At 51.3% G+C, this 25,217-nt stretch overlaps 1 protein-coding gene across 1 annotated transcript; it reads left to right on the top strand.

Annotated features, from left to right (window-relative positions):
• The first annotated feature begins 7,213 nt into the window (after nucleotides 1-7,213).
• On the top strand, nucleotides 7,214-25,217 carry HHATL (hedgehog acyltransferase like). Its single transcript, XM_053948177.1, has 12 exons — nucleotides 7,214-7,397; nucleotides 9,059-9,209; nucleotides 9,841-9,908; nucleotides 10,697-10,810; nucleotides 10,938-11,132; nucleotides 12,841-13,050; nucleotides 16,275-16,446; nucleotides 17,751-17,895; nucleotides 18,241-18,276; nucleotides 18,963-19,164; nucleotides 22,549-22,690; nucleotides 23,904-25,217. The coding sequence occupies exons 2-12, from the start codon at nucleotides 9,104-9,106 to the stop codon at nucleotides 24,026-24,028; spliced, it is 1,515 nt and encodes a 504-aa protein (XP_053804152.1). The 5' UTR covers nucleotides 7,214-7,397; nucleotides 9,059-9,103; the 3' UTR covers nucleotides 24,029-25,217.

Raw genomic sequence — 25,217 nt, forward strand, 5'->3', positions numbered from 1 at the left:
AAAAAAGCAGAGCAGGAGTCACTCCAGATGTGTTGTCCCTGTCTTTTTTTCCTGCTTACGTTCAGAAATGTCTCTCTTCAAGAAATGTCTCTTCTCAAACAGTTCCTGTAGTCCCTGATGGAGGAAGTCAGGGAGCTGGGGATAAGCTCAGCACCTGGGAGTTAGCAGGGAATTAACTCTCCCTGTGCTCACGAGGCTGCTCCACTCCCCCAGCACTGCCCTGGAGCCCAGCCCAGCTCTCAGGGGCCTCTCACAAAAAGCAGCACCATCCACTGCAATATTTTTTCTGCCAGTTGCACCAGAGGAAAAAGCATCTTGTAACCCTCAGTCATCTCTGGACAACTCGAGGAATAAATCCTGGGTTGAGAGGAGCCACAACTTTGCTTTCAGCTCCATCCTGATGCCTCTGTAGAGGGGAGGGATCCTCTGGTAGGGATTTTAAGGACCTGCAGGAGTGAGCAGATCCCTTGGAAAAGCTGCAGGAGCAGGGCTGTGGGGACTGTGCTGTGCAGTGGCTGCTAAATTCAGGCTGTAACTTGGAGCTGCAGGTTCTGATTTCACTTACACAGGAGTGTGAATCAATAATATTTTCCCAGGAGCAGAGCAGAGGCATCTGCTGCCCTTCCTTGTGCTCTGTCCCAGGGAAGCTGTGAAGATCAAACCTCTCTCCAGGAAAAGGGCTCTGAGTCAGCCCCTGAAGCACAGGGAAGAAACTGGGATGTCACAGAACACACATGGCTCTCCTGCAAACCCCTTCTCAAGTGCTGCAACACTCATTTCTTTAACCTTGTGTTTGTTTGGGGCTGCACAGAAGCACTTTCTCCTTTTTTTCTGCACCACTGGATGCCTTATCAAAGAAATAATCCAACCACTATAAAGCAGTTTATTTAGGCAGCCTGTACCTGTAAGCAGCTGCTGCTCATGGAAATGTGCAATCTGTCTCCTGTCAGAGTGGAGAATGTCCAGGGCTTCTCAGCATTTTGAAATACACTTCCCCAGAGTGACCTGGCTTGAATTCTCCCCATGCTGGCTCTTGCTGGTTCCCAGGTTTCAAAGGATGAGACCAATTTTCTCACAGCATTTTGCTAAATATAAGAAACCCTGGCAGACCTTGGGAGCAGCAGCCCCCTGCACCCCAACCCATCACTCAGAGAACAAAATCAATGACAATATTTTTCTCTCAGCCTTAAAAATCCCCACACTGCAGATCCTCAGCCCCAGGATCTCCCCAGCACACTCGTGCATTTCTTTCAGGGATACAGCTGATATGAAATCACCACAACCCCCTGCTTCCCTTGGAACTTTCAGTGGGTTTTTTTTTTTTCCCTCATGGATAAACACCAGCCTGTTAAAATCCTGTGTTTCAATTCTAGTTAGAATTTCCCTGGCTCTAGTTTGCAGCCAGCCATTGCTTTGCCTCTCAGATAAAAGCACTGTGAGTCCCCAGCATTTCCTCACTGGGACAACCCTCATCCAGTGAGAAGTTGTTTCCCAGGCAGCTTTTTGATAAGCTCTTGAGTTTTTTCAGCCTCTGACTGCAGCTGATGGTGGTGACAGGCTAAAGGTGACATCTCTGGCACGGGCTGGTGGGTACAGTTAAGGTTAATTCTGCTGCCAGTATTTAGTTATGGGCACTCCTTGTTAGGATTTAGCCAGTTCTCACCTCCAAATAGGAGTTCTCCAAACACTTGGGCTGAGCCAAAATCTGTCTCCTGCCCTGGAGCTGGGCAGAGCTCTTCTGTGGAGCAGCCATAAAGTGCCTGATGGATGCATCCCATTTTAAAGTACAGCTGAACTGCTGGGAATAGATGATCTTTGATGAATTGTCCTCCTTTCCTTTGGGCCTGTTGCCAGAGTTTACCTGCAAAGAGCTTTCCAAAGTGGCTGTAACATGAATTAAATTGCACTAGGGTGATTAAACTAGACAGTATTGACACAAGAGAGCTCTCCCTGCCCTGGGATCTGCTTGGACAAGGGGCACAGGATCAGCTGGGGAGGGTCAAAGCCCATCCCTGGGAATTTAGAGCTGTGGACTGGGGCTGTGGGTGGCTCCTGCCCTCTCTGAGGCTACAAAGCAGGACAGGGATGGCAGGAGGAGATGGATTTCAGTCCTTTATGTGGGAGAAATGGGGAAGCAGCTGGTGGCAAAGGGGAACTGAGTTGGAAACTGCTTTGCTGCACCCCCCTGCAGCAGCCCCAGCCATCAGCTGCCACTGCCCTGCAAGGCACAGAGCAGGACAAAAGGGAAGAGGTTCAGCTTTAAATGGAAAAACACTCTGGCAGAGCCCCTGTGCTCTAAATTAAGCCAGGGCAGAGCCAAGAGGGGTATTGGGTTTCTCGTTTCTCCCTTCATCCTCTCCCCTCCAGGCCCAGCTCCTGAGCTGGCTGCTCGCATGGGACAGGCTGGCCTCACTCAACAAATGCCACCCAAATCCCTGGGATCTCCACTTACAGCTCCAAAACCATCCCAGGCAGGGCTGAGTCCTGGGCTCAGAGCAGCTCGTTGGTCAGGGAGGAGAGGGATCTGTGGGGTGCAGTGTGGCAGCAAGGAACCGAGGGGCTGTTCCAGCCTGTCACCGACCTGTGAGGGGCACGTCTGGGGAATGGGAGGGCAGGAGCTGGAGGCTGTGGGGTTTGACCTGGTGCTGGGTGAGGGGAGGTGGTGGGAGCCTCCTTCAGAGCCTGTCCCTGGGGTGGCTGGAGCTCTGGGGGCTGGGATGGGGTCAGTGGGTGCCATGGGGGGTGGGCAGAGCCATTCTGGGGGTGCTGAGAGGGTCCTGGAGGTGGGGATGGATGGATGGACAGAGGGACGGATGGATGGATGGATGGATGGATGGATGGATGGATGATGGATGGATGAATGGATGGATGATGGATGGATGATGGATGGATGGATGGATGGATGGATGATGGATGGATGATGGATGGATGGATGGATGGATGGATGATGGAGGATGGATGGATGAATGGATGATGGATGGATGGATGATGGATGATGGATGGATGATGGATGATGGATGGATGATGGATGATGGATGGATGGATGGATGATGGATGGATGATGGATGGATGAATGGATGATGGATGGATGATGGATGGATGGATGGATGGATGATGGATGGATGGATGGATGGATGATGGATGGATGAATGGATGATGGATGGATGGATGATGGATGATGGATGGATGGATGGATGGAGGGACGGATGGATGGATGATGGATGGATGGATGGATGATGGAGGATGGATGGATGGATGGATGATGGATGGATGGATGGATGGATGGATGGATCGATGATGGATGGATGGATGGATGGATGGATGGATGGATGGATGGATGGATAATGGATGGATACATGGATGGATACATGGATGGATGGATACATGGATGGACAGACGGACGGACGGATGGATGGATAGGTGGATGGATGTCACATCCCTCTCTCCTGAGCCATCCTGGTGGGATTGGCATGTTCCCAGTGATGTTTGCATGAGGAACCCAATAAATAATCCATGTGAGGCCTGTGAGAACACGAGAGGGACAAGGGCATGGAGTGTAGGAAAAGGGGGAATGGCTTTAAACTGACAGAAGGGAATAGATTTAGAAGGAATATTGGGAAAAAATTCCTGGCTGTGAGAGTGGTGAGGCCTGGCATAGGCTCCCAGAGAAGCTGTGGCTGCCCCTGGATCCCTGGAAGTGTCCAAGGCCAGGCTGAAGGGGTTTGGATCACTCTGGGTCTGTGGAAGGTGTCCCTGCCCAGGGCAGGGGGTGGGATTAGAGGAACTTTAATGTCCCTCCCAACCCAAACCATTCTGGGATTCTATGATTAAAAACTTCTGTGCTTCCCATTCAAATTTCTGCTCCAGCAGCAGGAGCCCAGCAGCCAGGGACTTTGTTTGGTGTCCCCATTAATGTCCCCAGTTTGTCCCAAGCCTCCCTGAGACAGAGCCAAGAACCTTTCCTGGAACCCCACCACCTTTCTCAGGCACTAAAGAGGGGCCTGGCCTCAAGTCCTGTGCCACAACTTCCAGCAACCCCCCAAATATTTGAAAAAATATCACTTGAAGAAGCTTAAAGCCATAAACACTGGGGCAGTAAAACACAGAATTGTCCCAGTGCTGAGGAAGACACCCTGGTCACATTAAAAATAAATCTTATTATAGTAGAAATCATGAGCGAGGGGGGTTTTAATTTTTAAAAATATCTATAAATTAAAGCTCAATTATTTTTATCACCACAGCTCCCAGAGCCTCATGAAAAACCACTGCTTGGCCCTTCACCTGTGTTGCCCTTTGAATTCAGCAGGATCACAGATTTCTCAGGATAAAAAAAAAAAAAAAAAAAAAAAAAAGAAGGTGAAAATCTCTGGATGCCAGTGCCCAGGGGGAGAAGCACCATTGGGCTGTGACCAAAAAAAAAAAAAAATTATTTGAGGGCTTCTTTTACTTTCTGCATGGATTGGGATGGGGAGTGAGTGGGTTTGGGAGCCAGGGGCGTGACATTGATCTGCCTTTCCTCATTGCCCCCCTGCACATCCCCACCACCACACCGAGCCCACGTCCATCTGTGCCCTCAGATTTATTTTCCCTCCTGCTGAGGCTCCTTGCTGCCCATAAACCTCTGCCTGCCACAGGCGCCGGGAGATTGAGGAATTGTGAGGAATTCTGAGGAATTGTGTCCCGTGCTTGTCTGTGCTGATCTCTTAATTAGCCAGTCAATGACAGCGAGGTGTGGGAGCAGAGTCCTGGGCAGGGATGGAGCTGCAGCAGCAGGATCAGGGCTGGCCCATCCAGATTGTTGTAAATAAATATTATAATACTGGCCTTTTGTGGAAACCCAGGGCACTGGGAATATTTCTCTGTCTGCTCTGGGGTGTCCTGACCCCCAGGGGAGCACTGACTTTGAGCCTCATTCATGGAGAAAACTTCCAAAGCCTCAAGGTAAACGAGAAACCACAAAAGTGTGAAATAGATTGTAAAAATTATAGATAGTAGTGTAGCATATCACATGAGTAAAAACTTTAAGTTTTTTAGTATGTTATAAATAAGTTCAAAATAAAAAATATAGTGTTGTCTTAAGTTCCTTTCTTCTTTCTTCTTCTTCCTCTTTCTTCTTAAGTAATATCTTGTAATTAAGTAGGAAAAGCCACATTACAAGTCTTTAAAGATCAGTTTTTAAGTTAAAAAAATAATTTAAGTGTCACTTCTTAAGTAACTTAGTTTTTAATTAAACTTAAAAAGCTTTATAACAAAAGATTTTTACACTGTTTTTCATACACACAAAGTCTAATACAGAATGTGTGCTGAAGTTTTAATAAAATAACAATAAAACAAAAACCTAAAGACCAAAAAAATCCTATACATCTACTTTTCCTAACAAAAAACTACTTCAGGGGAGCCCTCAAAGAGTTACCCAACATAAAGCCCACAACCTCACAGATATTAAAACGGGTGCTATATGCATAAAGTTAAAGTAACTTTGCTATAAAAATATAGTTTTTATTTCTGTTCGACACAGCAGTGAAATAACTGAAAAGAGTATACTGGTGTTAAAATTCCTGCTTGGTTGAGATAACATTCAATGAGCACATGAAGAGGACCCCTACTACTGATATGCCAACTACCAGACTTGCCATCAGTAGAAAATTCAGACCAAAGCCCAAACTAAAGGTGATAACAAGAACGGGCTAAAACCACAACCAAGAAATACTCTAAGAAGGCAGACCCGAGGAGGAGCCATGCTAAACATGTGAACTAGTTTGGGGGAAAGTTTTAATGTGCATAATTGTTTATGAATATGTAACAGGCTGATGCAACAGAAATGGGATACAAAGGGTGTTTCCAAAACAGCAGGTGTGCTCTTGGCTGAATGCCAAGCACACAGCCATAAATCATAAATCTTTGCTTTATTGTCTTTTTCTCCTGTTGTCCTTTTTTAAACTTTTAAATTTTTTTTACAGGAGAGTGAACCTTGTTTTTCATGAGATTAAAGCACCTCTTTAGGTGCTAGAAGTGTCACCACACAGCTCTGGCTGGAGAGAGCCTCTCTGTGTGCACCAGGTGAAAAACAAAACCGTGCTAAAAAGCCTTTTTGTTCAGAGCAGTGCAACAGCAGAGCTGGGCTGATCCCAGGGCTGCAGATCCTCCCTGCGGAGCCCAGAGCACAGCATCTCACCCCAGAACAAACCAGCCACGGAGGGATGTATAAAATCCAGCTTTATAAAATTATTTAAATGTAACACTTGTATAAAATCTCTGCCGTGCTGACCCCTCAGGCAGCCCAGGGATGCTCAGGGAGCCAGCCCCAGGGTGAGCTGTGCCCAGATGTCACAGGGGCTTGGTGACAGATGTGGGCACGGGGCGCAGGCCTGGCCCTGAGGTTGTGCTGGCTTTTCCTCTTGGCTGAGCTGTGCTTGCCCACCCTGAGATAACAGAAGCCACAACACAACCCTGCCCCTTCCTGTCCCCTGCTGGGGATGCTGGAAGGCCACCAGAGGTTATTTGTAGAGATCCCAGGATCGTTAAGGCTGGAAAGGAGCTCTGAGATCAAATCCAAGTGCTAACCCAGCACTGCCAAACCCAGCACTAAAGCATGTCCCCAAAGTGCCACATCTACGGGATCTTTGGGACACTTCAGGGGTGGTGATGCCACCACTTCCCTGAACAGCCTGTTCCAGTGCCTGACAACACTTTCAGTGAAGAGGTTTTTAATAATATCCAACTTAAATCTCCTCTGGCACATCTTGAGGCCGTTTCCTCTTGTCCTGACACTTCTTACCTGACAGCTGCAGCCTCCGAGCCTCACTTACATTTAAACACTGCCCAAGCTGAGTAGGAACGACACTTCCTTTTGGCTCCGTGCCTCAGTTTCCCCATCCCCACGCAATGATATCTTCCTTTGGAACAAGGTGATGGGGGCAACCCCCTCCCTTGCAGGGCTAAAAGTGGGGACCCAAACCCCCCCCCCCCCCATCCCGGGATGGAGCCGGTCCCTGCCTGGGGCTGCCGTGCCCCGGGGCTTCCAGGGCCGGCTCCCCTGGCTCGGGGTGAGCTTTGGCAGCCAGCACGGGTCCTCTCAGCAGCTGCCGTGACAGACAGCTCCCGAGCCACCCCCCCTCTGCAGTGCTGCTCTAAAATAAAAATACCTCCCGCCTGCTCCGCTCCACTCCCAGCCAAACTTCCTCCAGGGGCAAGGTGGGGGACGGCAGCCCAAAAATACCCCCGCCCCCCCCCCCCGCCGCCCCAAGCCGGCCTCAGAGATGCTGTAGGGCAAATCAGCGGCCCCCAAAGCCTCGGCACTTGCCCCCTCTCCCTTGTCCCCCTCCTGCCCCCATCGCGCTGCCGGACGCTGGATCCCCGACCCTCGCCCGCCTCCCCCCGCGGCCCCGGGGCTCAAGGTCAGTAGCGGGGAGCGATGCGGGGCTGGGGGGGGGGGGCACGCTGCGGGTGGTGACACGCTGCTCCCGCACCTCCGGGGCTTTTTGTCACCTCTGCGTGTCCCCAGCGCCCGGCCGGGGTCCGGGGAGGGGAGCGGGGGGGATGAGGATGGTGAGGATGCTGCGGCCGCTCGGAGCTGCGGGGGGCTCTGCTGGGACCCCCCCCCCCCGAGCCTCCCCAGCCAGCCCGGGAGCGATCAGGGGTTAAAAGTGACCGAGGGGTCCCCGCCAGCCCCCTCGCCCCCCACCCAGGGTTGGTCACCGCCTGCCGCCCGCTCCTTTGCGGGGTGGCCTCGGCCGCTCCCTCGCCAAAGAAGGAAAAAAAAAGAATACATTAAATAAAAAGAAGCTTTGGAAAGCATAGAAAGGAGGAAGAAAAGCTTTTTACAGGCACCTCCGTGCGCGCCCTCCCGCCGCAGGGGCACCGCAGCGCGGTGGCAGCGCCCGCCCGCAGCGGCCCCGCACCGGGAGTGACCGCGGGGCGACCCCCGAAATTCCCCCCGGATGAACCCGAATTTCCCCCCGGATGAACCCGAATTTCCACCCGGGATGAACCCGAAATTCCATCCCCGGGATGAACCCGAAAGTCCCCCCGGGATGAACCCGAAATTCCCCCCGGGAAACGCGTTTGGTCCACGCCGGGGGGAGATGGGGTCACCCCACATCGCTGCCAAGGACCTCCTCCACCCCCCACTTAAAAACCTCGGCGACCAAACAAAAAAAATATAAACGCTTAAAATGAAAACGGTAATCTTAATATTATTTTAATTTCTATATGGAGTGATTCAAATAACCGCAGAAGCTTTGCAACGCGGGTGCCAGAGCAGAGGGTGACCGGGCGCCTTTTACGCCCTAATCCCTTCAGCGCTCTCAGGGATGGTGGCGGGGGGGTGCCAGCACCGGGGGTGTCCCTGTCGCTGTCCCCCGCATCCCGCCTGCTCCAGCCCTGAGCCGCCTCTTGGCAGCTGCCGGCCACTCCGTCGGGGAGGCTGCGGAGCTGCAGGGCACGTCGCGCCGAGGCTAATTAACCTCGGCAGGAGTAATTAGCCCTAGGGCTAATTGCGGGGCTGGGTGTCGCCGTCCTCCGCGCGCTGCTGATGCCGCCGGCGGGGGCTCAGCCGTGTCTGCGCCGTCCTAAAGGCTCCTGACAGGGGAAATTTGGGATCACGGGGCTTTGGGAGCCCCGCCATGAGAAGGAGGTTGGGCAAGGTGAGCGTGGAGGTGGAGAAAGCCATCACGTCCCCTCCACCAGCGGTGTCACCGTGCTCCATCCTGGATCCCCTCCACGGATCCAGCTAGGAATTACAGGTGGGGACGCGCTGGAGAACGCCCATCCTGGAGCAGCTCTGAACATCGGCATAGATGGGAAGAGCCGCTCATCAGGAGCACCTGGCCCCAAATCCTGGCTCCCGGGTGGGGTTCGCAGGAACCTCTGTGCACCTGAGTTGTGCCCCGGGGCTCAGCCCCAGGTGCGACCCTCTTCTCCTTCCCTTCAGCCTCCAGGGAAGCCCATAAAGCAGAGCTGGGAGGAGCAGCAGCAGGGATTTAGGGTGTTTGAGGGACAGGAGGACAGCTGAGCTCTCATCCCCGGTTTTCCTCCCTCTCCTCTTTCCCTTTCCCAGGTGTGGATCCCTCCCCCGTGCCGGCCGGGGCTGTGACCTCCCACCATGGGGGTTAAGGCGGTGCTCCCCAGCTACGAGCTGGGTTTTTATGCCCTCGTGGTGACCTGTGCCGTGCTCTACAGCGGCAGCGGCATCTTGGAGGCATCCAGAGGTAACGCTGCCACCGCATCCCCTGGGAGGTGGGGTGGGTGTCAGGTGCCTGCTTTTACAGCTGTTTGATGCCAGCAGCAGATCCCCGGCTTCAACTTTTGCAGAAAACAGCTTGGAAATCCTTCCTAAAGGGATTTTTTTTTGCCTGGTTGTCTCTTTGGCTCTATCTCCACTGCTCAGAGCAAGAGGCTGTGGGATGTCACAGGTCCCCAGGTAGTGCCACACCAGGCAACCACCACCACCCTGCCCATGCAGGGCTGATTCCCTTTTTTGTTTGTTTGTTTTGGGGTGGTTTTGTTTGTTTTGGTTTGGGATTTTTTTGTTGGTTTGGTGCTTTTTGGTTTCCTTTTGCTTTTTTGTGTTTGTTTGGTTTTGGTTTTTGTTTGGAAGCCCACAAATCCAAAAACTTTATGGGATCAGTCAGGGAATGTGAAATGAGAAAAAGGCTTTGCTGAAAATTCCTGCAGAAACCTGCTGCCGCTGACTCTTTTTGTTGTCCATGGCACTTTTGGGATGGGGTATTTGAGCCCTTGTGGCTCATTATCACAAGGATGAAGGTTCTGGGCCTGGCTTGAACCTGGATCCTGTTTCCCAGAGCTGTTTCTCTCGCTGTAACTCTGGTTCTTTTGCAGACAGCATGAACAGAAAGGCCTTTCGGGATGGCATAAAGCCAGGCTGGCACTACTTTGGCAGGAAGATGGTGAGTGAGGAAGGGCTTGGGCTTTTCTAGCTACAGACAACCTGGTCAGTGGAGAAACAGAGCTGGTTTTTCTGCTACTGACACACTTCTGCAAAGTCCGCCTGACTTGTATTTTCCTCCCTAAAATAGTGGGGAATATACCAGCCCTGCTGATGCCTTGTGCAGACTGACCTAGAACAGGGGCTGGACAGAGCTAAAGAATAAAGCAGGGATTTATTCAAAGGATCTCCTCCATGGATCCACCTTGGGCAGCACCAGAGCCCAGCCAGGGCTGCACCCAAGATCCACCAAAATGGTCCCAAAATGCACGAGCGCTCCCGGGGGCTCTCACTGGGATCAGCTCTGCTCCATTTGCACCTTGCAGTTCATTGTCCCATTCCAGCTTTAGCCCATGCACTCCCATCCTGCTTGTTTTTCTCTCTCCAGCCCACGTTGTTTGTGCTCTTGGGCCTGAGATTTGGATCATTTGTCCTTGGTGCCCAGCTGGAGCAGGAATTGTTTTGTCTCCTGCTCTGTGCAGAGAGCTCACCATCCCATAATATGAAGCTCAGACCCACACACTAAAGCAGCACAGAATCTGAAAATATAAAAGCTCAAACCTGAGGCACCACTACGGGGCTGTGGATGCTTCACTTTGTGTGCTCCAGGACGAGTGACCTCTGCACGTCCCTCCTGGGGTTTTATGTCTGAGCTCAAGTGCTTGGGAGTCCTTGGGTGGAAAATGGGAAGAAAAAGCTCTAAAAGTTGTGGGGCTGGGGGCAGTAAAGTGCCTGGTGCTGCTCCTGCAGGACGTGGCTGATTTTGAGTGGGTGATGTGGTTCACCTCGTTCAGGAACGTCATCATCTTCGCCCTCTCAGGACACGTCCTCTTCGGCAAGATCTGCTCCATGACTGTGCCACAGGTGAGCAGGGGTGTGGTGGCGTGGATTTGAGAGCACCAGGGGTGGCCTGGGACCTGTGGAAGGGGTTTTGGGGGATGCTCTGGGTTTGAGGCTTTCACCACGCTGACCACAGCCGCTCTCTCCCCAGCACCGGGCTGTGATGTACATGATCTACGGGGTCCTGGCTGTGCTGGGCAGCATGGGGCTGGTCTACCTGATGATCATCCTCTCCCACTGCCTGCTCCTCTACTCGGTGGCCCTGGCCAAGCAGAAGTGGCTCTGCTACGTGGCCGGGCTCTGCTGCCTCGCCTCCTTCAAGGTGGAGCCCTTTGGCTCGTGGCAGGTGGGTGCTGTCCTGGCCTTGTGTCTGCCTCGTTGCCACCAGATTGGGGTGACCCCTGGAGGTGGTAAAGTCTCTCCTCCAACCTGTGCCTTCAAAGAAAGACTCAGTAGTCTTCAGTAGTCCAGTCTCAAGGCAGTTTATTGCACATTATCTCAAGGCACACACACTCCCTGGCATTCTCCCTGACTCCTTCCCCCTCTGCGTCTCTCTCTGTCTCTCCCGCCCAAGGGCTGGTGCCATCTTTTATATCACACATTACGTGTTAAATGTTTATAGTTTTTCCCCAATGCCTATCACCTATATTGAACAGTGACTTTCTACTCTAAACCAATCTGTGAGTGCCAACATCACCAAGAACATGGGGGGTAGGAAGGAGAAAGAAGGAGGACAGGGCACGCCCAAATCCCTCCATCTTAGAACTCCTGAGCCCCATGTGCAAAACTCAGACCACTCTGTACAAGGCCTGAAACCCCCCTGTACAGCACTCAAAAATCCTACCTTTCACTTTGTGACTACTTCTGTTATAACATCTAAACTTTTGTGATTTCTTGTTCTTCCTGCAAGGTTGGTAAATTGTTCCATGGGTCAAACTTAAGACCACAGGGGTTTCCGGCTGCCTTCCAGGGTCTCAGAGGCTTCTGCCCTGGGCCTGGAACATCCAAGAGTGTCTGAGGGACACCTTGGGTTCCGACACCAGCCCACTGGTGTCCATCTCCTCGGGGTTACCCCCAGGGAGGGCTCCTGGGGCAGCCCCGGGCCCTGGCCATTTCTCCTGGCTGCATCAGAGCTCTCACAGCATTTTAGAGGGAAGGGACTGTTGAGGTGTGAGCTTGGGAATAATCCCACAGTGCTTATGTCGTGTTTTGGTGGCTTCATGCTGTTCCAGAACAAAGGATGTCCGAGTCCTTCTTGCTGCTCAGGCAGCAATTTGTCAGCCTGTTGCTGCCCTGTGCCTCAGTTTCCCCAGCTATAACACAGAGCTGAGATGGATTCAGGGATGCCCATCTCTTAGGTCACAGCCTAGCTAAGATTTTATCTCACTGGTGGGTGGAGAGAAGCCCAGGAAGGACTTTATCAAAATATTCAGTTCCTCAGCAAGACATTGCTGTCTCTCCCTGCCTCCAAAGACGTGTTCACTCCCTCTCCATCAGCCCCCTGCTGGCTCTGCTTTACTCTGTGGGGACACCTGTGACAGGGTGACATTGCCACCCAAACCAAAGCTGTGTGACCAACAGCTGCTTGGTGATGTGGCCAAGAGGATCTACCACTTCCTGGCTGCTCTGAGCTGCAGGAGCCAGCTGGGAAATCGAGCCCCAGTTTTCTCTTTCCAGCTCATTAACTTCAGAGACAATTTGTGTCAGAGCATAATTAGAGATTTTTCCTTGAACTGAAAACTAAACTGGTAGAGGTCAGGGTTAGAGGAGATGTCAGGAAAAAAATTCCTCACTGAGAGGGTGGAAAGGGGGCCCAGCAAAGCTGTGGCTGCCCCTGGATCCCTGGAAGTGCCCAAGGCCAGGTTGGATGGGGCTTGGAGCACCCTGGGGTAGTGGAAGGTGGCCCTGCCATGGCAAGGGTGGGACTGGCTGGGCTTTAAGATCCCCCCAGCCCACACAATTCTCTGCTGCCCCAGGAGTGGTGTCGCCCACAAAGCGAGGCAGCACAGAAGTGGCACCACGTTCCTGGTGGTAACTCTCTGTTTCTTGCCCAGAGCGGGTTTGTGACGGGAGCTTTTGATCTCCAAGACGTCCTTTTCTACGGAGGATGCACCTTCACCATCATGCGCTGCATGAGCTTTGCCCTCGAGAGCTCCGAGAAGGAAGAGGGCATCTACTCCATCTTCGACCTCCTCAAGTACAACTTCTACCTCCCATTCTTCTTCTTCGGGCCTGTCATGACGTTTGACCAGTTCCACGCCCAGGTGAGTGATCCTGAGGCCGGGCTGGAGCAGGATTTCTCCCCAGAATTTATTTGCTTGGGGTCAATGTCTACAAAAACCCCAATTTTTGCCTTAGTGAAGATGCAAATGGTTGCAGAACTTCTCGTGGTCACCTCTAGCCTGTGGCTGTGCATTTTTGTGGGGAAGGGCATAACTGATGGATTTTAACCTTCTTTTTTGGTTTTGTTGTTGTTTTTTTTTTTTTTTTTTTTGCCATTTTCACTGACCAATTCACAATGGAAGATCTTGCTGTGATGTCCTTGCTCCCTGGGCATCTGCACTGCTCGGTGCCTCAGTTTCCTTGTGTTGTCATTCCAGCACCTTCATAATGAGGGCCACAAATGCAGAGCCCAGCTATGGGATCTCTGCATGCTGTGACAGCAAACACATTTCTGTCTCTCATTTCTATCCAGCTGCTTCACCCAGGGAGCAGGAGCTTCCAGGCGTGGCTTGTGTGTCTTTAGATCAAGTTATTTCTCAGGAAACAAATAAGATTGGGTGGAAGGCTGAGCTCCAGCAATCAGGGGCTCCATGAAATTCCCTGATGCCCCAAGTCTTTGCCTGTTCCACACAACCAAGGGAGCTTTTGGATGAGCAGACTTCAAACAGAACTGGAAAACATCAGCAGAAGCCTGGGCTGGGACCTCTGGAGCAGCTCCACAGTCCAAGATCAAGGAAACCAGCAGTGCTGTGTCCCCCCTCACTCTTTCCATCTCAACCTCCTCCTGCACCAAGGGTCAGCCTTGGCCACCAAAGCAAACTGGTGATGCTGGCAAAGGGAGGTGTTTGGTCAGCAGTGATGTTGTGGAGGATTCCCACCACCACCCCCAGTTCCTTTTGCAGAAGAACAGCTACACTGGGATTTTGGACCCAAATTAATGCCTGGGTACAGGAATGATTCGGAAAAACATTTGTGAGTTCAGAAGAAAAACCAGCCCAGGGCAGGGGAGAGCAGCCAGAGCCTCGTGGTGAGAAGACCAAAGGCCCAGCACCTTCTGTCACACGTGGGGCTGGTTCTGGCTGCCTAAGAAAGGGTTTGCACTGGGATGTTTCCCCCAGGATGGGCCATGATCCCAGTCCTGCTCCGTGCCTGCTCTTCACCTGTGGAATTAACAACTTCATGATGCCTTTTAAAAGGAACAAGAGCCCTCGGGTCTTACTGGGTGTATTAAAAATGATTTTTAGAGCATTGGACCCTGAAGATCATAAGGTCAGCTCTGGTGTCCCTGTTAAGGATGCAGCCAGGTACCTACAAATGGGGACATGAAACTCCTCATGTCTCCAGCGCCTGAACTCCCACTGCTCCTGCAGAGCTGCATCCAGGGGGAGTTTTATTTCCTGCTCCTTGGCACAACCCCAAACCAGGATGTCTAAAGCCACTTAATGAGCAATTCTGCTCTCTGCTGCTTCAAACCCCAAAGGCACAAGGATTAAGTCCCCAGCCCCTTTCCCCTGCCCTGGCCAGGGGTCCTGGCTTGGCCTGGCCACCACTGCCATCTCCTGGCTACATCCCCCCTGCACTGCCCGAGCTGCGGCTGGCTGCAGAGGTGAATTCTTAATTGCCCAAGAGCAATTAGGGCAGGAGGCAGATAGAACCCTTCCCCAGGGCGGGATGCATGGCCCCGTTAGAGATCAGATCTGTTCCTTTGGATCCTACTGGTCCTACATCCTGGTGGAGCTCTTGCAACCCTGTGTGAGATGGGAACTCATCTGTACCAGGGCTTGGCCAGCCAAATTTGGGTGGAGAAGCACCTTTCTTACTGAGATCAAGGGAGTAAATCCCCTTCTCTAGGGTTGGGAGTGTCGGTGACACAGCCCTGATCCCAAGGGGGTGGTGGCCAAGTGCTGGCACCACACACAGATGTGAGGACGAGAAGAAACCACCTCGAGTTGCACCAGGGGAGATTTAGACAGGATAACAGGAATAATTTCTTCAAGGAAATGGTTGTTAAGCTTTGGAACAGGCTCTCCGGGGCAGTGATAGAGTCGCCATCCCCAGAGGTATTTCAAAAATTTGTAGATGTGGCACTTGGGGACAGGGTTTAGTGATGGGCTTGGCAGTGCTGGGTTAATGGATGGACTCAATGGCCTTAATGGATTTTTCCAGCCTAAACCATTCTGTGATTCCATGGAAGGAGGGTTCTGTGTCCCCCTGCATGTCTCCATGCCAGACCCTGTCCTCCCTCAGCTCAGGGTACAGCAACCTCTTTGTATCCTCAAAGCACCTGGTACTTAACAGACACAAAAAAAAAATCTGGCAAAGGCTTTAATTCTCAGGAATCATCTGGATTTGACAACAGGGCTGGTGCAGCAGCCTGTGGATTATGCAGGAAGAGCTCCCACCTCTCACAGGGAATAAAGGGAAAGTAATAAACATGAGAGGATTTTGAATACAGCAGCAATTTTGCGGTGACGCGGGGAAGCAAGGACATCGCTCTGCCCCGTGTAATCCTGAGAGCTCACTCTGGTCGTGTTTATGTGACAGCGAGCAGAGATGTGACAGCTCCTGGAGGCAAACCCCAGACCCTGTTTGTGCAGGACAGAGCAGAGATGAAATCCCCGTCAATCAGGTCTCACCAGTTCAGGATGGCCCCTCGAGCAAGTCTCCCTCTCGTTTACAGCAGGAGTCTGCAGCAGAAGCCTCAGACATCATCAGTCCTCCTCTTCCTCCCAGATGACCCTGGACAAAAAATACACCAGGCCCTGGCAGAGCTGTCAGGTTGGGATTCCAACCCTGGAATCCATCCTGGAGATGCGATGGGTGCAAGAACTTGCTCCCTCTTAGTGCCTTTTGGAAAGGGTTGTCCTTAAGCAAAGTTGATTTGCTGAGCACATCGCTGCAGAAAGAGCATGAAATTCTGGAGTTCCCTGGTTAAAGGGGATTTCACCCCACCTGGAGTCCCTGAGTGCAGCCAGGCCTTTGTCTGACCACGTCCCTGCTCTGCTGGGAACAGCAGGATGATGCAGCAGAGACATCCCTGCTGCTGTGGGTGGGACATGTCCTGTTCCCTGTGGATGTGCTCACCTGAGCCAGCCCTTGGGTCTTCCTTAATCGTGGAAATTTGGGCCACATAATCCATGCAGTGACCTCTGAAGGACAATGATGAATCAATCCCTACTTGGACCTTGGCCATCCTACTGGATGAAGGAACAATGCCCATCCTGTCCCTGGGCTCAGCCCCGCCCCGGTTTGTCCCTCCCTGCAGGTGAGCACGCGAGAGCTGAGGCGCAAGGACGACGAGATGAAGAGCATCCGTGTCAATGCCCTGCTCCACGTGGGGGCCATCGTGGCTGTGGACATCTTCTTCCACTTCTTCTACATCCTCACCCTCCCTTCTGACCTGAAGTTCGTGAACCGCCTCTCGGACTGGTCCTTGGGTGAGTGGCCGTGCCTGGGCACGTTCACCCCTGTACTCAGCTCCAAGGCAGTGGTGAGTGATCCAGATCTCCACCCACCCCCCCTTGAGAGGCTTTGGGAATGCCTGTGTTGGACAGGTTTGAGTAAAAACCCCTCATCCTCGTGCTGGCCACGCACAGAGCTGGGGTTGGGCAGCCCTGGAAAGTACCTAGTGCTGGTCTGACGTTTCCACGGGGTGAGTTGTTTAGTTTGGGCTTTAGGAAGCTGAGCACCAAGATATTTTTGTTACCTTTTGGACTGGAAGGGAGCTTAGCACCTCTAAAAAATCAGCAGGACACAGCAAGCCACATCCAGCAATGCAAAGCCTGATTGCATGTAAGGAAAGTTGTCCACAGAGTGGTCAAACACTGGGAGAGGTGCCCAGAGAGGTTATGGATTGTCCCAAAAGAGTCCATTCAACACCTAAAGGGACAATGTCCAGGGCAACGTAATCTCTACCTAAAGGTTGGTGTTCTCCAAGCATGGCTGGGCTAGAGACCTCCAGAAGGCAAATTCCCAGGATAAGTGATGGAAGCAGCACTGGCATTCAGCTGGCAGCTGGATGGAGGGTTCCAGATGATCAAATCCATGTCTGATGGCAGCATTTCAGACACCACCACAGAGCAGAGGCCAAGCAGGGGCTGGAGGAGCCTCGTGTCTCTCCAGAGTGGCAGCTCGAGGCCAGGACAAAATCCTAATGCAGCTGGAGTGGCACTAACATGGATTTAGGGTGTCCCAAGAGCCCTGGCTAGATGGATCCCGTGTTACTCCAGAGAGAGCTGAGCTCTTCTGGCTGTACTGACCACGGTGGGAGCATCCCTTAATCTGGGAGCTGGATCCCACCAAGATGGGGGGCATTTTATCAGCTCTTTGCAGAGGCAGTTGAAATCTTTAGTAGCTGTCCCTGCAGGGTTTGTTTCCCAGTGTCAGACACCTCTTTAAGTCAGAGGTTCTGACCCTGGCTCCGCTGTAGCATGGATGTTATACCCGTGGCCAGAGGGAGCTGGGGTGGGGGGTATTTTGATGGAGGTGCCAATAAAAGCTCAGAAGGCAGAACTGCTTAACAAGCCTCAGAGGGAAGGCACAATGATGGAAGAAATTACTGTACAAACATAATTTCTTGGACTACTAAGGCAAATAAGCATTTTGCTCCCCAATACCCTGAGAAGAAATTGTCCTTTGGTTCAAGCCTCTTTAAAAACTTAGTTTTAAAATATTTGCTCTGCAGAAATCCTGATGCATTCCGTGTTCCTTTTTCCCCCTTTGACTCCCATTTTTGCTCCAGCTGGCCTGGCCTACTCCAATCTGGTCTATGACTGGGTGAAGGCTGCTGTCATGTTTGGGGTCATCAACACCATCGCCAGACTGGACCACCTGGACCCACCCCAGCCCCCAAAATGCATCACTATGCTCTACATCTTTGCCGAAACGTGAGTACCCCGCGAGCGTGAATGAAGAGTGTTTGAGCTGGACAGGACCTGCGGGGAGGGGGGGACACCTGGGCTGTCCTGGGCAGCTGGCCTGTGAGTTGGAGACCACCTGAAACCATGGGCTAGACCTGGCCAGAACCCAGGGAAATACTCTTAGGTGGGGAGAAATAGATAAGGAGGAAAGTTAAACCATATCTCCAGTGGCATCTGTCCAAGGAAGGAGCCTGGAGGATTTCTGTGAGCAAGGTCCAAGATGTGCCTTGCCAGGGGAATTAGGTGTTTTCTCTGTTTCAACAGGTTTTTATTGTCATTGTGTGCTTTAACATGTTCTTATCTTATTTTTAGGCATTTTGACAGAGGGATTAATGACTGGCTGTGCAAGTAAGTGTCAGTGTTGACCACCTCTAGTCTGGTTCAGGGTGCTCTTCCATCCCAGAACAATGAACATCACATGCTCTTCATCCCAAGGCTGAGGTGTCCTCTCTTCTGGATAAATCCCACTATTTCCTCTGTTTAGCCCCAAACCCATTGAATTAATTGCACAAAGAACAGCCCCCTCCTCCAAAGGTGGGAATAAGAGTGCTGTCCCAAAATCCCTTTAAGTCTGGTGGGGTTAGGGTTCCCTCAGAGGAGGAAGAGCCAGCTTTACAACTCTCCAGAAGGAAAGGGGAACTGAGTACTGTAGCTCCATCTGCATTTTCCTCTCTTCACCTCCCTTCATCCAGGAGTTCACACCAGCAAACCTCTGCTGAGGGGGGTGGTGGCTGCCTTGTGATAAAATCCTGAGCACCAGCAAGGCTCTCTGAGAGAGCCTCCAGCTCTAGAGACCCCAAGTTTTACCTGCCAGAGGGGGAAAGGTGGATATTTTGTCCTTGAGTATTTATAAGGTTGTAGGAACACAATTCCCAAGCGGTCGGGGCACAGCAAAAATCAGTTTATTGCCAGAACATCCTTCTTGTTTTACTGGGATGCTCTGGGCTGACCTGTCTGTGAGGAGCTGGGGAAGAGAAACCCCAGAGGGGTCTCCTGCACTACGGGGAGCACCAACCACCTTCCCTGGCTTTTAGGTACGTGTATGACCACATTGGAGAGAACCATGACAACATCCTGAAGGAGCTGGTGGCCAGCATCAGCACCTTTGCCATCACCACGCTGTGGCTGGGGCCCTGCCAGGTCGTTTACATCTGGTCCCTCGTCAACTGCTTCGGCCTCAACTTCGAGCTCTGGGTGCAGAAGTTCTTCCAGCTGGGGCCCTTTGCCAAGCTGGAGGTGAGGAGCTGGGCTGCAGAGGGGATGGGGAGAGGTCAAGGGGGGCTGGGGTGAGCTCTGGTGCTGGGAAATATCTGTGCCTGGGGGGAGCTCACGCTGGTTTGTAAGAGTTGGATTTTTAGTTGAGGCGGAATGCCGATGTCTGATGTTCTCTCCAGCTGGTGTTCTGATGGTCCTGCCTCGGGTCTTTTGAGCTTGTGCCCACTTGGACTCGTGCCAGCACACCCAGTGGGACGCCAGTTGTTGATTTCTCTCGGGGTTCTGAAGGTCTGTGTGGCCCCAAGAGATCATAAAGAGTCTTTGCTTCCCCAGCCCGACGCAGCCAAAGGAGTCTGGAATGCGTCCGATTGCGCTTCCAAGGTTGTTTATTTCTCCTTATCTGTAACTTTCTTTCTCTGACCTGCCCAGCTCTGCCTAGCAAGGAGACCACGGCATTCTGCCCCCGAGCCTCGGGTACCTCCCACCTTATATACTCAAAACTATGTGTTGTATGTTTACAATTTATTACCAATCCCTATCACCCATGTTAGACTGTGAATCTCTGCCTTGAACCAATAGAGAAGTGCCATCATCACGCCAAGACATGGAGGGCAAGAAGAAGGAACAGAAGGCTAGGACACGCCCAATTCCCTCCATCTTGACCCCCTGAATTATATTCTAAAAACCCCAAATTTCTATTTTTCCACCCTGTGTTAGTTCAACTATTACACTACTCAAACCCTTGTGGCTTGTAATTCCTCATACAATTTGGCAGCTTTTTCCACAGGCTAAAATCGAAGCCACAGGTGTTTTTGACTTCATGCCAGGGTCCTCGAGCCCCCTGCCAGGTTCTCGAGACAGCCAGGACAGCCAGAGGGATGTCCTGGACTCCGACAGCGGAAGAGCAGAATCCTGAGGATGCCGTGGGGGCTCCATGGCCTGGCCTCCTGCCTGGAGACCTGAAGGTCTTTCCTGTGGCCTTTAAAATCGTGGAATCATAAAGGCTGGGAAAGACCATCCAGTCCAGCTGTCTAGCCAGCACCACCACCATGTCCACCACTAAATAATCCTTCAGTGCTGTATCCACACGGGTTTTTTTTGAACATTCCCAGGGATGGTGACAATCCTTGGGGTCAGCTACTGAGCTGTGCAAGGGAAGCACAGTCCTGGTGCTCTGTGTCCCTTCATTTCATGCACTTTGTCACCCACCCAGAGCAAACAAACTCCTGCCCCTGTGCTGCTTCGCAGGGAATTTAGATTGGGGTGGAAATTCCAGAGGGAAAACGGAGGTCCAAGAGAAGCAGGAATGAATCTCCAGTGAGGCATCAAAGTGCCACAGGTGGACACAAAATATGAGGTCTGTCCATGGGAATACGTCTACACATATGGGGAATATTCTATGGGGAATATCCAGATTCTGTGATCCTATGGGGAAATATTTCTATATTTCCGTATGGGATTAATTTGTTCTTCTTGTTCCACAGAGCATCTTGGCATTCTCAGTGGTTTTGATCTGATTTCTTTTAAAAGCAAGGATTTGTATGTTAGAAGAAATTATTTTTAAAACACTCCAAAGCTTCGTGCCCTTTGTTTGGGACCAAGGTGTCTCAGGGACATACTGGAAAAAAAAAATCTTTAAAACTTCCACTCTGGAAACAATTATCTTCCTGTTGGAATCCAAAATGCAAGAAACTCTCAGAACTTTAAACCTGTAAACCCAAGCTTAGAATTAAACACAAGATTCGATCTAAAATATTTTAAAAAACTTCCAACCTTAAATACTAAAACCAAAAAATATAAATGTATAATTTAAACCAAAACCATGTTAAACTAAATTTTAAAAATTTAAAGTTTTAAAATATAAAAACTTAAAATAACTACAAAAATAAACAAAAAATTAAAATACAATGCTATACATTTATATATCATAATATAATTAACTTGAAAAAACTTGCACTATAATCATAAATTCATAAAACAAAATATTTTAAAATTAAATAAAAAACATAAATATCCTTATTAACAATATTTTATTAAGCAATAACTCCTTAAACAATCTTATAACTAAAAATATTATGACCTTCTAAATCATACTATAACAATATAAACCAAATTTACTCTTCCTACCTATAAAAAATTAAATATAAATATAAAATATATAAACCCCATAAATATAAAAATAAAAATATATTTTTAAAAACCACATCATCAAAAGAAAATAAAAATAAATATAATAATAAAATATAAATAAATATAGAAAATATAAGCCACATATAAAAATATTAAAAAATTATCCACATCATCAAAACCAATTCAAAAATCCCATCTCAAACTCCTTCCAAGATTCCCCACAAATAAATTATCACATCTTCCTTATTTCTCTTTCCCAATTTAAATTCTGGAGGTCCTAAATTAGTTAAGGATCTATTTTGCATAAAAGCCGTGGAGAGCAATCCTCCCGTTTGCTCTCCCCGTTGAGCTCCTAATCAGATTAAGGCTGTCCCAGGCAGTGAAATCTCCTTCCCTGCGGCACCACAATGCCCAGCACTGACTAGCCCGGGGGCTCACCGTGCTGTAAACTCCTTCCCTGCTCCACTCACAGCAGCTGATCCCGAGGATTATGTGCCACTGACAATTCCACTCTGCTGCTGTCATCGGTTTTTGAGCTTCTTTTCTTTCTTTCTTTTTTTTTTTTAATTCCTAAGAAACTATTTTTTACCAGGAGCCAGGAGTGATTTGCATGTAGGGCTAATAATAATCCTGGGATACAACAGATTCTTCTGCCTTGAGGAGTGGCTTACCCAAGGCAAGAGGTGGGGAAAGCAGGACTCAACCATTTCATTTGAAAGAGGATCTGAGAGAGCTGGAGAAGGATTTGTGACAAGGATGTGGAGGGACAGGACAAGGAGTAATGGATTTAAACTGACAGAGGGCAGGGTTAGATGGGGTCATGGGAAGGAATTTCTCCCTGTGAGGGTGGGGAGGCCCTGGCAGAGGTGCCCAGAGAAGCTGTGGCTGCCCCTGGATCCCTGGAAGTGTCCAAGGCCAGGCTGGATGGGCTTGGAGCAGCCTGGGACGGTGGAAGGTGTCCCTGCCCAAGGCAGGGGGTGGAATGGCTGACCCTTAAGATCCCTTCCAACCCAAACCCTTCCATGTGTCTGTGATTCTACAATTATCATGAAACTGTGTCTAATATCTTGCCCCTACCCGTGGGACCCAGCCCAGAGTCCCTAAAACAGCAGAGCAGTTTGGCCTTGTCCTTTTATTTCTTCATTCCAGAGGCACTAAAAGCTGCTCCGATTTTTGCCTCCTCTCTGGGATCCCAGCTGGAGTTTGCTGGGGTTGCACCAGTCACCCCCCTTTTCCTTACAGACCCTTTTCCCTCTGCTCCTCTCTCCTCCACAGGCCAAGCTGTCAGGGGCCATGTCTCGGCGGATCAGGGCAGCTTTTGGGGCGGTGAACTTCTGGGCCATCGTCCTCTACAACATCCTGGCCCTCAACAGCCTGGAGTTTGCACTGCTGGTGACCAAGAGACTCCTCGTGATGGGTAAGGTTCTGCCAGCCTTCCCCACTGAGACACCCCTGTCTTAACTGCTATGGGAGCTGAGGACTGGGATTTGGAATCCTTTTGGGTCCAAACTGGCCACTGGCTTGTGAATTGGCTGCTCCAAATGTCCTTAATTCTTCTGCAAAAAGTGCAGGCAGTGGTTTCTTAGCCCCCCATCGCTCCTCACTGAGAGTTCTGGGGTACCAGCTGCCTTCCAGGTGTGCTTGTACAGCCCCTGGCACAGCCTGACCCTGGTTTACCTCCCTGGAGCACTGCAGAGGTCACATTCACCTCACCAAGCAGGGCTGAGTCCCTGCCTGTGAAACAGTCCCCTTGCTGGAGAAAGGGATTGACTCCTCCTGCCTCCTTTCCTCTGCTCCAGCAGACGTTCCTGCATCATCCCGAAGGTGGCAGGTACAAATCCTCAGTCTGTACATTTCTGATCAGTGGGTCGTGGCACTGTTTTGAAGTCTTCCTGAGCTGCCCAGGGTATAAATAGCCATCAGGAGCCGGCGTCCTGCAGCCCTCTCCGGGATGGATAATGTCACACTCGGTGTGCCAGGAGTGCCTGCCCGCTGAGCTCGCTGGCTTTTGCTGGTTGCATTATTCATTGCAGAGCTCCTGTTTTAGCAGGAACAAACCCTGGGTCCACCCCTCTGCTGTGGATACCAGATTTGTGATTGCCAACACCGTCAGACCCTTCCGAAGAGGAGGGAGAGCTCCGGGCTCTGTCGCTGACGTAGGTGACAAAAATATGTATTTTCCTGGGCGGACACTGTGTCCCCACTAAGTGCAGGACAAGGCTGGGGTTGATCCTCAGTATCAGTGGGGTCGAAAGCTTCCAGAAGGTCACAGTGTTGAGCAGTGATAAATGTGAGCAGGTTGAAAGTCAACCATGATTTCTGAACTTGGGGAGCAGAAGGATTTTTGGGGGTTAAGAGGGGCTCAAAACCCCTTCAGCATGTCCCAGCTTATCTGCAGTCCACTGTGCCTTGGTGGGCTCAGGCACAGCTTCACCTAAAATATAATCCTGAGGATTTCCCTCTTCTCTTGGTGAAGCCACAAGGCTGGATCTATGATAAAGAACATCACCGGCCACCGTGACCTCGTGGGACCTCCCAAACCCACCTGAGGGGCAGCTGTGCTGGTGAACAACTGGCCTTGTCAGGCGAGCAGCCACAGCTGGGTGACCACATCTCCCTCCCTGCTCTAGGTTTCCCTGTGAGCACCTTGTCCATCTGGTTCATCACGTACTGCGGCGTGCAGCTGATCAAGGAGCGCGAGCGCGTCCTGGCCGTCCGGGAGGAGGAGAAGGGTGACAAGGCAAAGGTGGAGTAGGGGAGGCACCGCGGGCTTGTCCTGAAGCCTCGTCTCCCTTCCAGCCACTGCTGCCAGGCCAGCCACTGGCCAGGGCTCTCCAAGCCCTCCTGACCATCAGACTGCTGTAGCTCATCCACGTAGAAGTCACCTGGAAGGCACAGGTCACCCCCTTGCTGCAGGAAAGATTTTTCCATCGGGCACAGCGGGCGTTTCACAGTCTCCCCAGGCGTGGCAGGATGCTGAGGCAGCTCCCAGGACATTTCTTCCACGCCAGAGCCATCCTCGTTGTTTTTCTGACCCTCTGACAGCGTGCAGGCCCAGAGATTTCACCCCCTGCTTGGTGCACCAGCGCTGGGCTCCCCCTCAGCCCATGCCTCCCACAGGAGGCTCTCCAGGCCCCATGGCTGGAGGTTTTGGGAGACTCTCCAGGCCCCATGGCTGGAGGTTTCGGGAGTCTCTCCAGGCCCCATGGCTGGAGGTTTTGGGAGACTCTCCAGGCCCCATGGCTGGAGGTTTTGGGAGACTCTCCAGGCCCCATGGCTGGAGGTTTTAGGGCCCTGCACTGCTGGATCCAAGACTGACGTGGCCACCACGACCACCCCGCTGCGACACGTGTCCTGGGACTCAAGCCAAACCCCACCTCAGTTTTTTTTTACATGCCGTGGACAAAGGTCTAAGCTCACATTCCTGCCCCATGGCTGAGGGACAGAACGTGCTGTGGCCACCCCTTGCTCATCTCTATCCACCCATCCCTTTCCTCAGCTGCCTTTGGAGTGCACAGCCCACAGCTGTAGGGCTGAGTGAGCACACGGCTGAATGCAATCAAGGGAGGAAAACCCCAGGTGAAGGGCAGGGATCAGGGCTGGGGGGTGGAGGGAAAGCCCATGGGAGACTCCTCGGAGAATTAGACTTTGGGAGTGTGTGAAACACGGTGCCTTGGGGGAAAGGTGGGTTTGTGACACAGAAATAGCTCTGTCTCTCTTGCACTTTAGAGTAACTCTCAGTGGCCTTATCTCTGATTTGTGTGGCTGTCTGGGGGCAGGATCCACACCACACCCCTCTGCAACAGGGGTTGAGACGCTTGGTGCATCCCTGTGGGTGAAGCAGGAATGGGTTCCTAGCCAGCTTTCAGCTCTGCCAAAGTAATTTGTGAAGTCCCTGGTAAATGTCTCTTATTTATGTAGCCAATAAATGTTGGATAACTCTG

Source organism: Vidua chalybeata, chromosome 1 (assembly GCF_026979565.1).
Source record: "Vidua chalybeata isolate OUT-0048 chromosome 1, bVidCha1 merged haplotype, whole genome shotgun sequence".
Lineage (NCBI taxonomy): Eukaryota > Metazoa > Chordata > Aves > Passeriformes > Viduidae > Vidua > Vidua chalybeata.

Coding starts and splice junctions, on each gene's coding strand:
- HHATL (XM_053948177.1), top strand. CDS start 9,104: ATGGGGGTTAAGGCGGTGCTCCCCAGCTACGAGCTGGGTTTTTATGCC. Junction 9,210..9,840: donor CATCTTGGAGGCATCCAGAG/GTAACGCTGCCA, acceptor GTTCTTTTGCAG/ACAGCATGAACAGAAAGGCC. Junction 19,165..22,548: donor GGCCCTTTGCCAAGCTGGAG/GTGAGGAGCTGG, acceptor TCTCCTCCACAG/GCCAAGCTGTCAGGGGCCAT.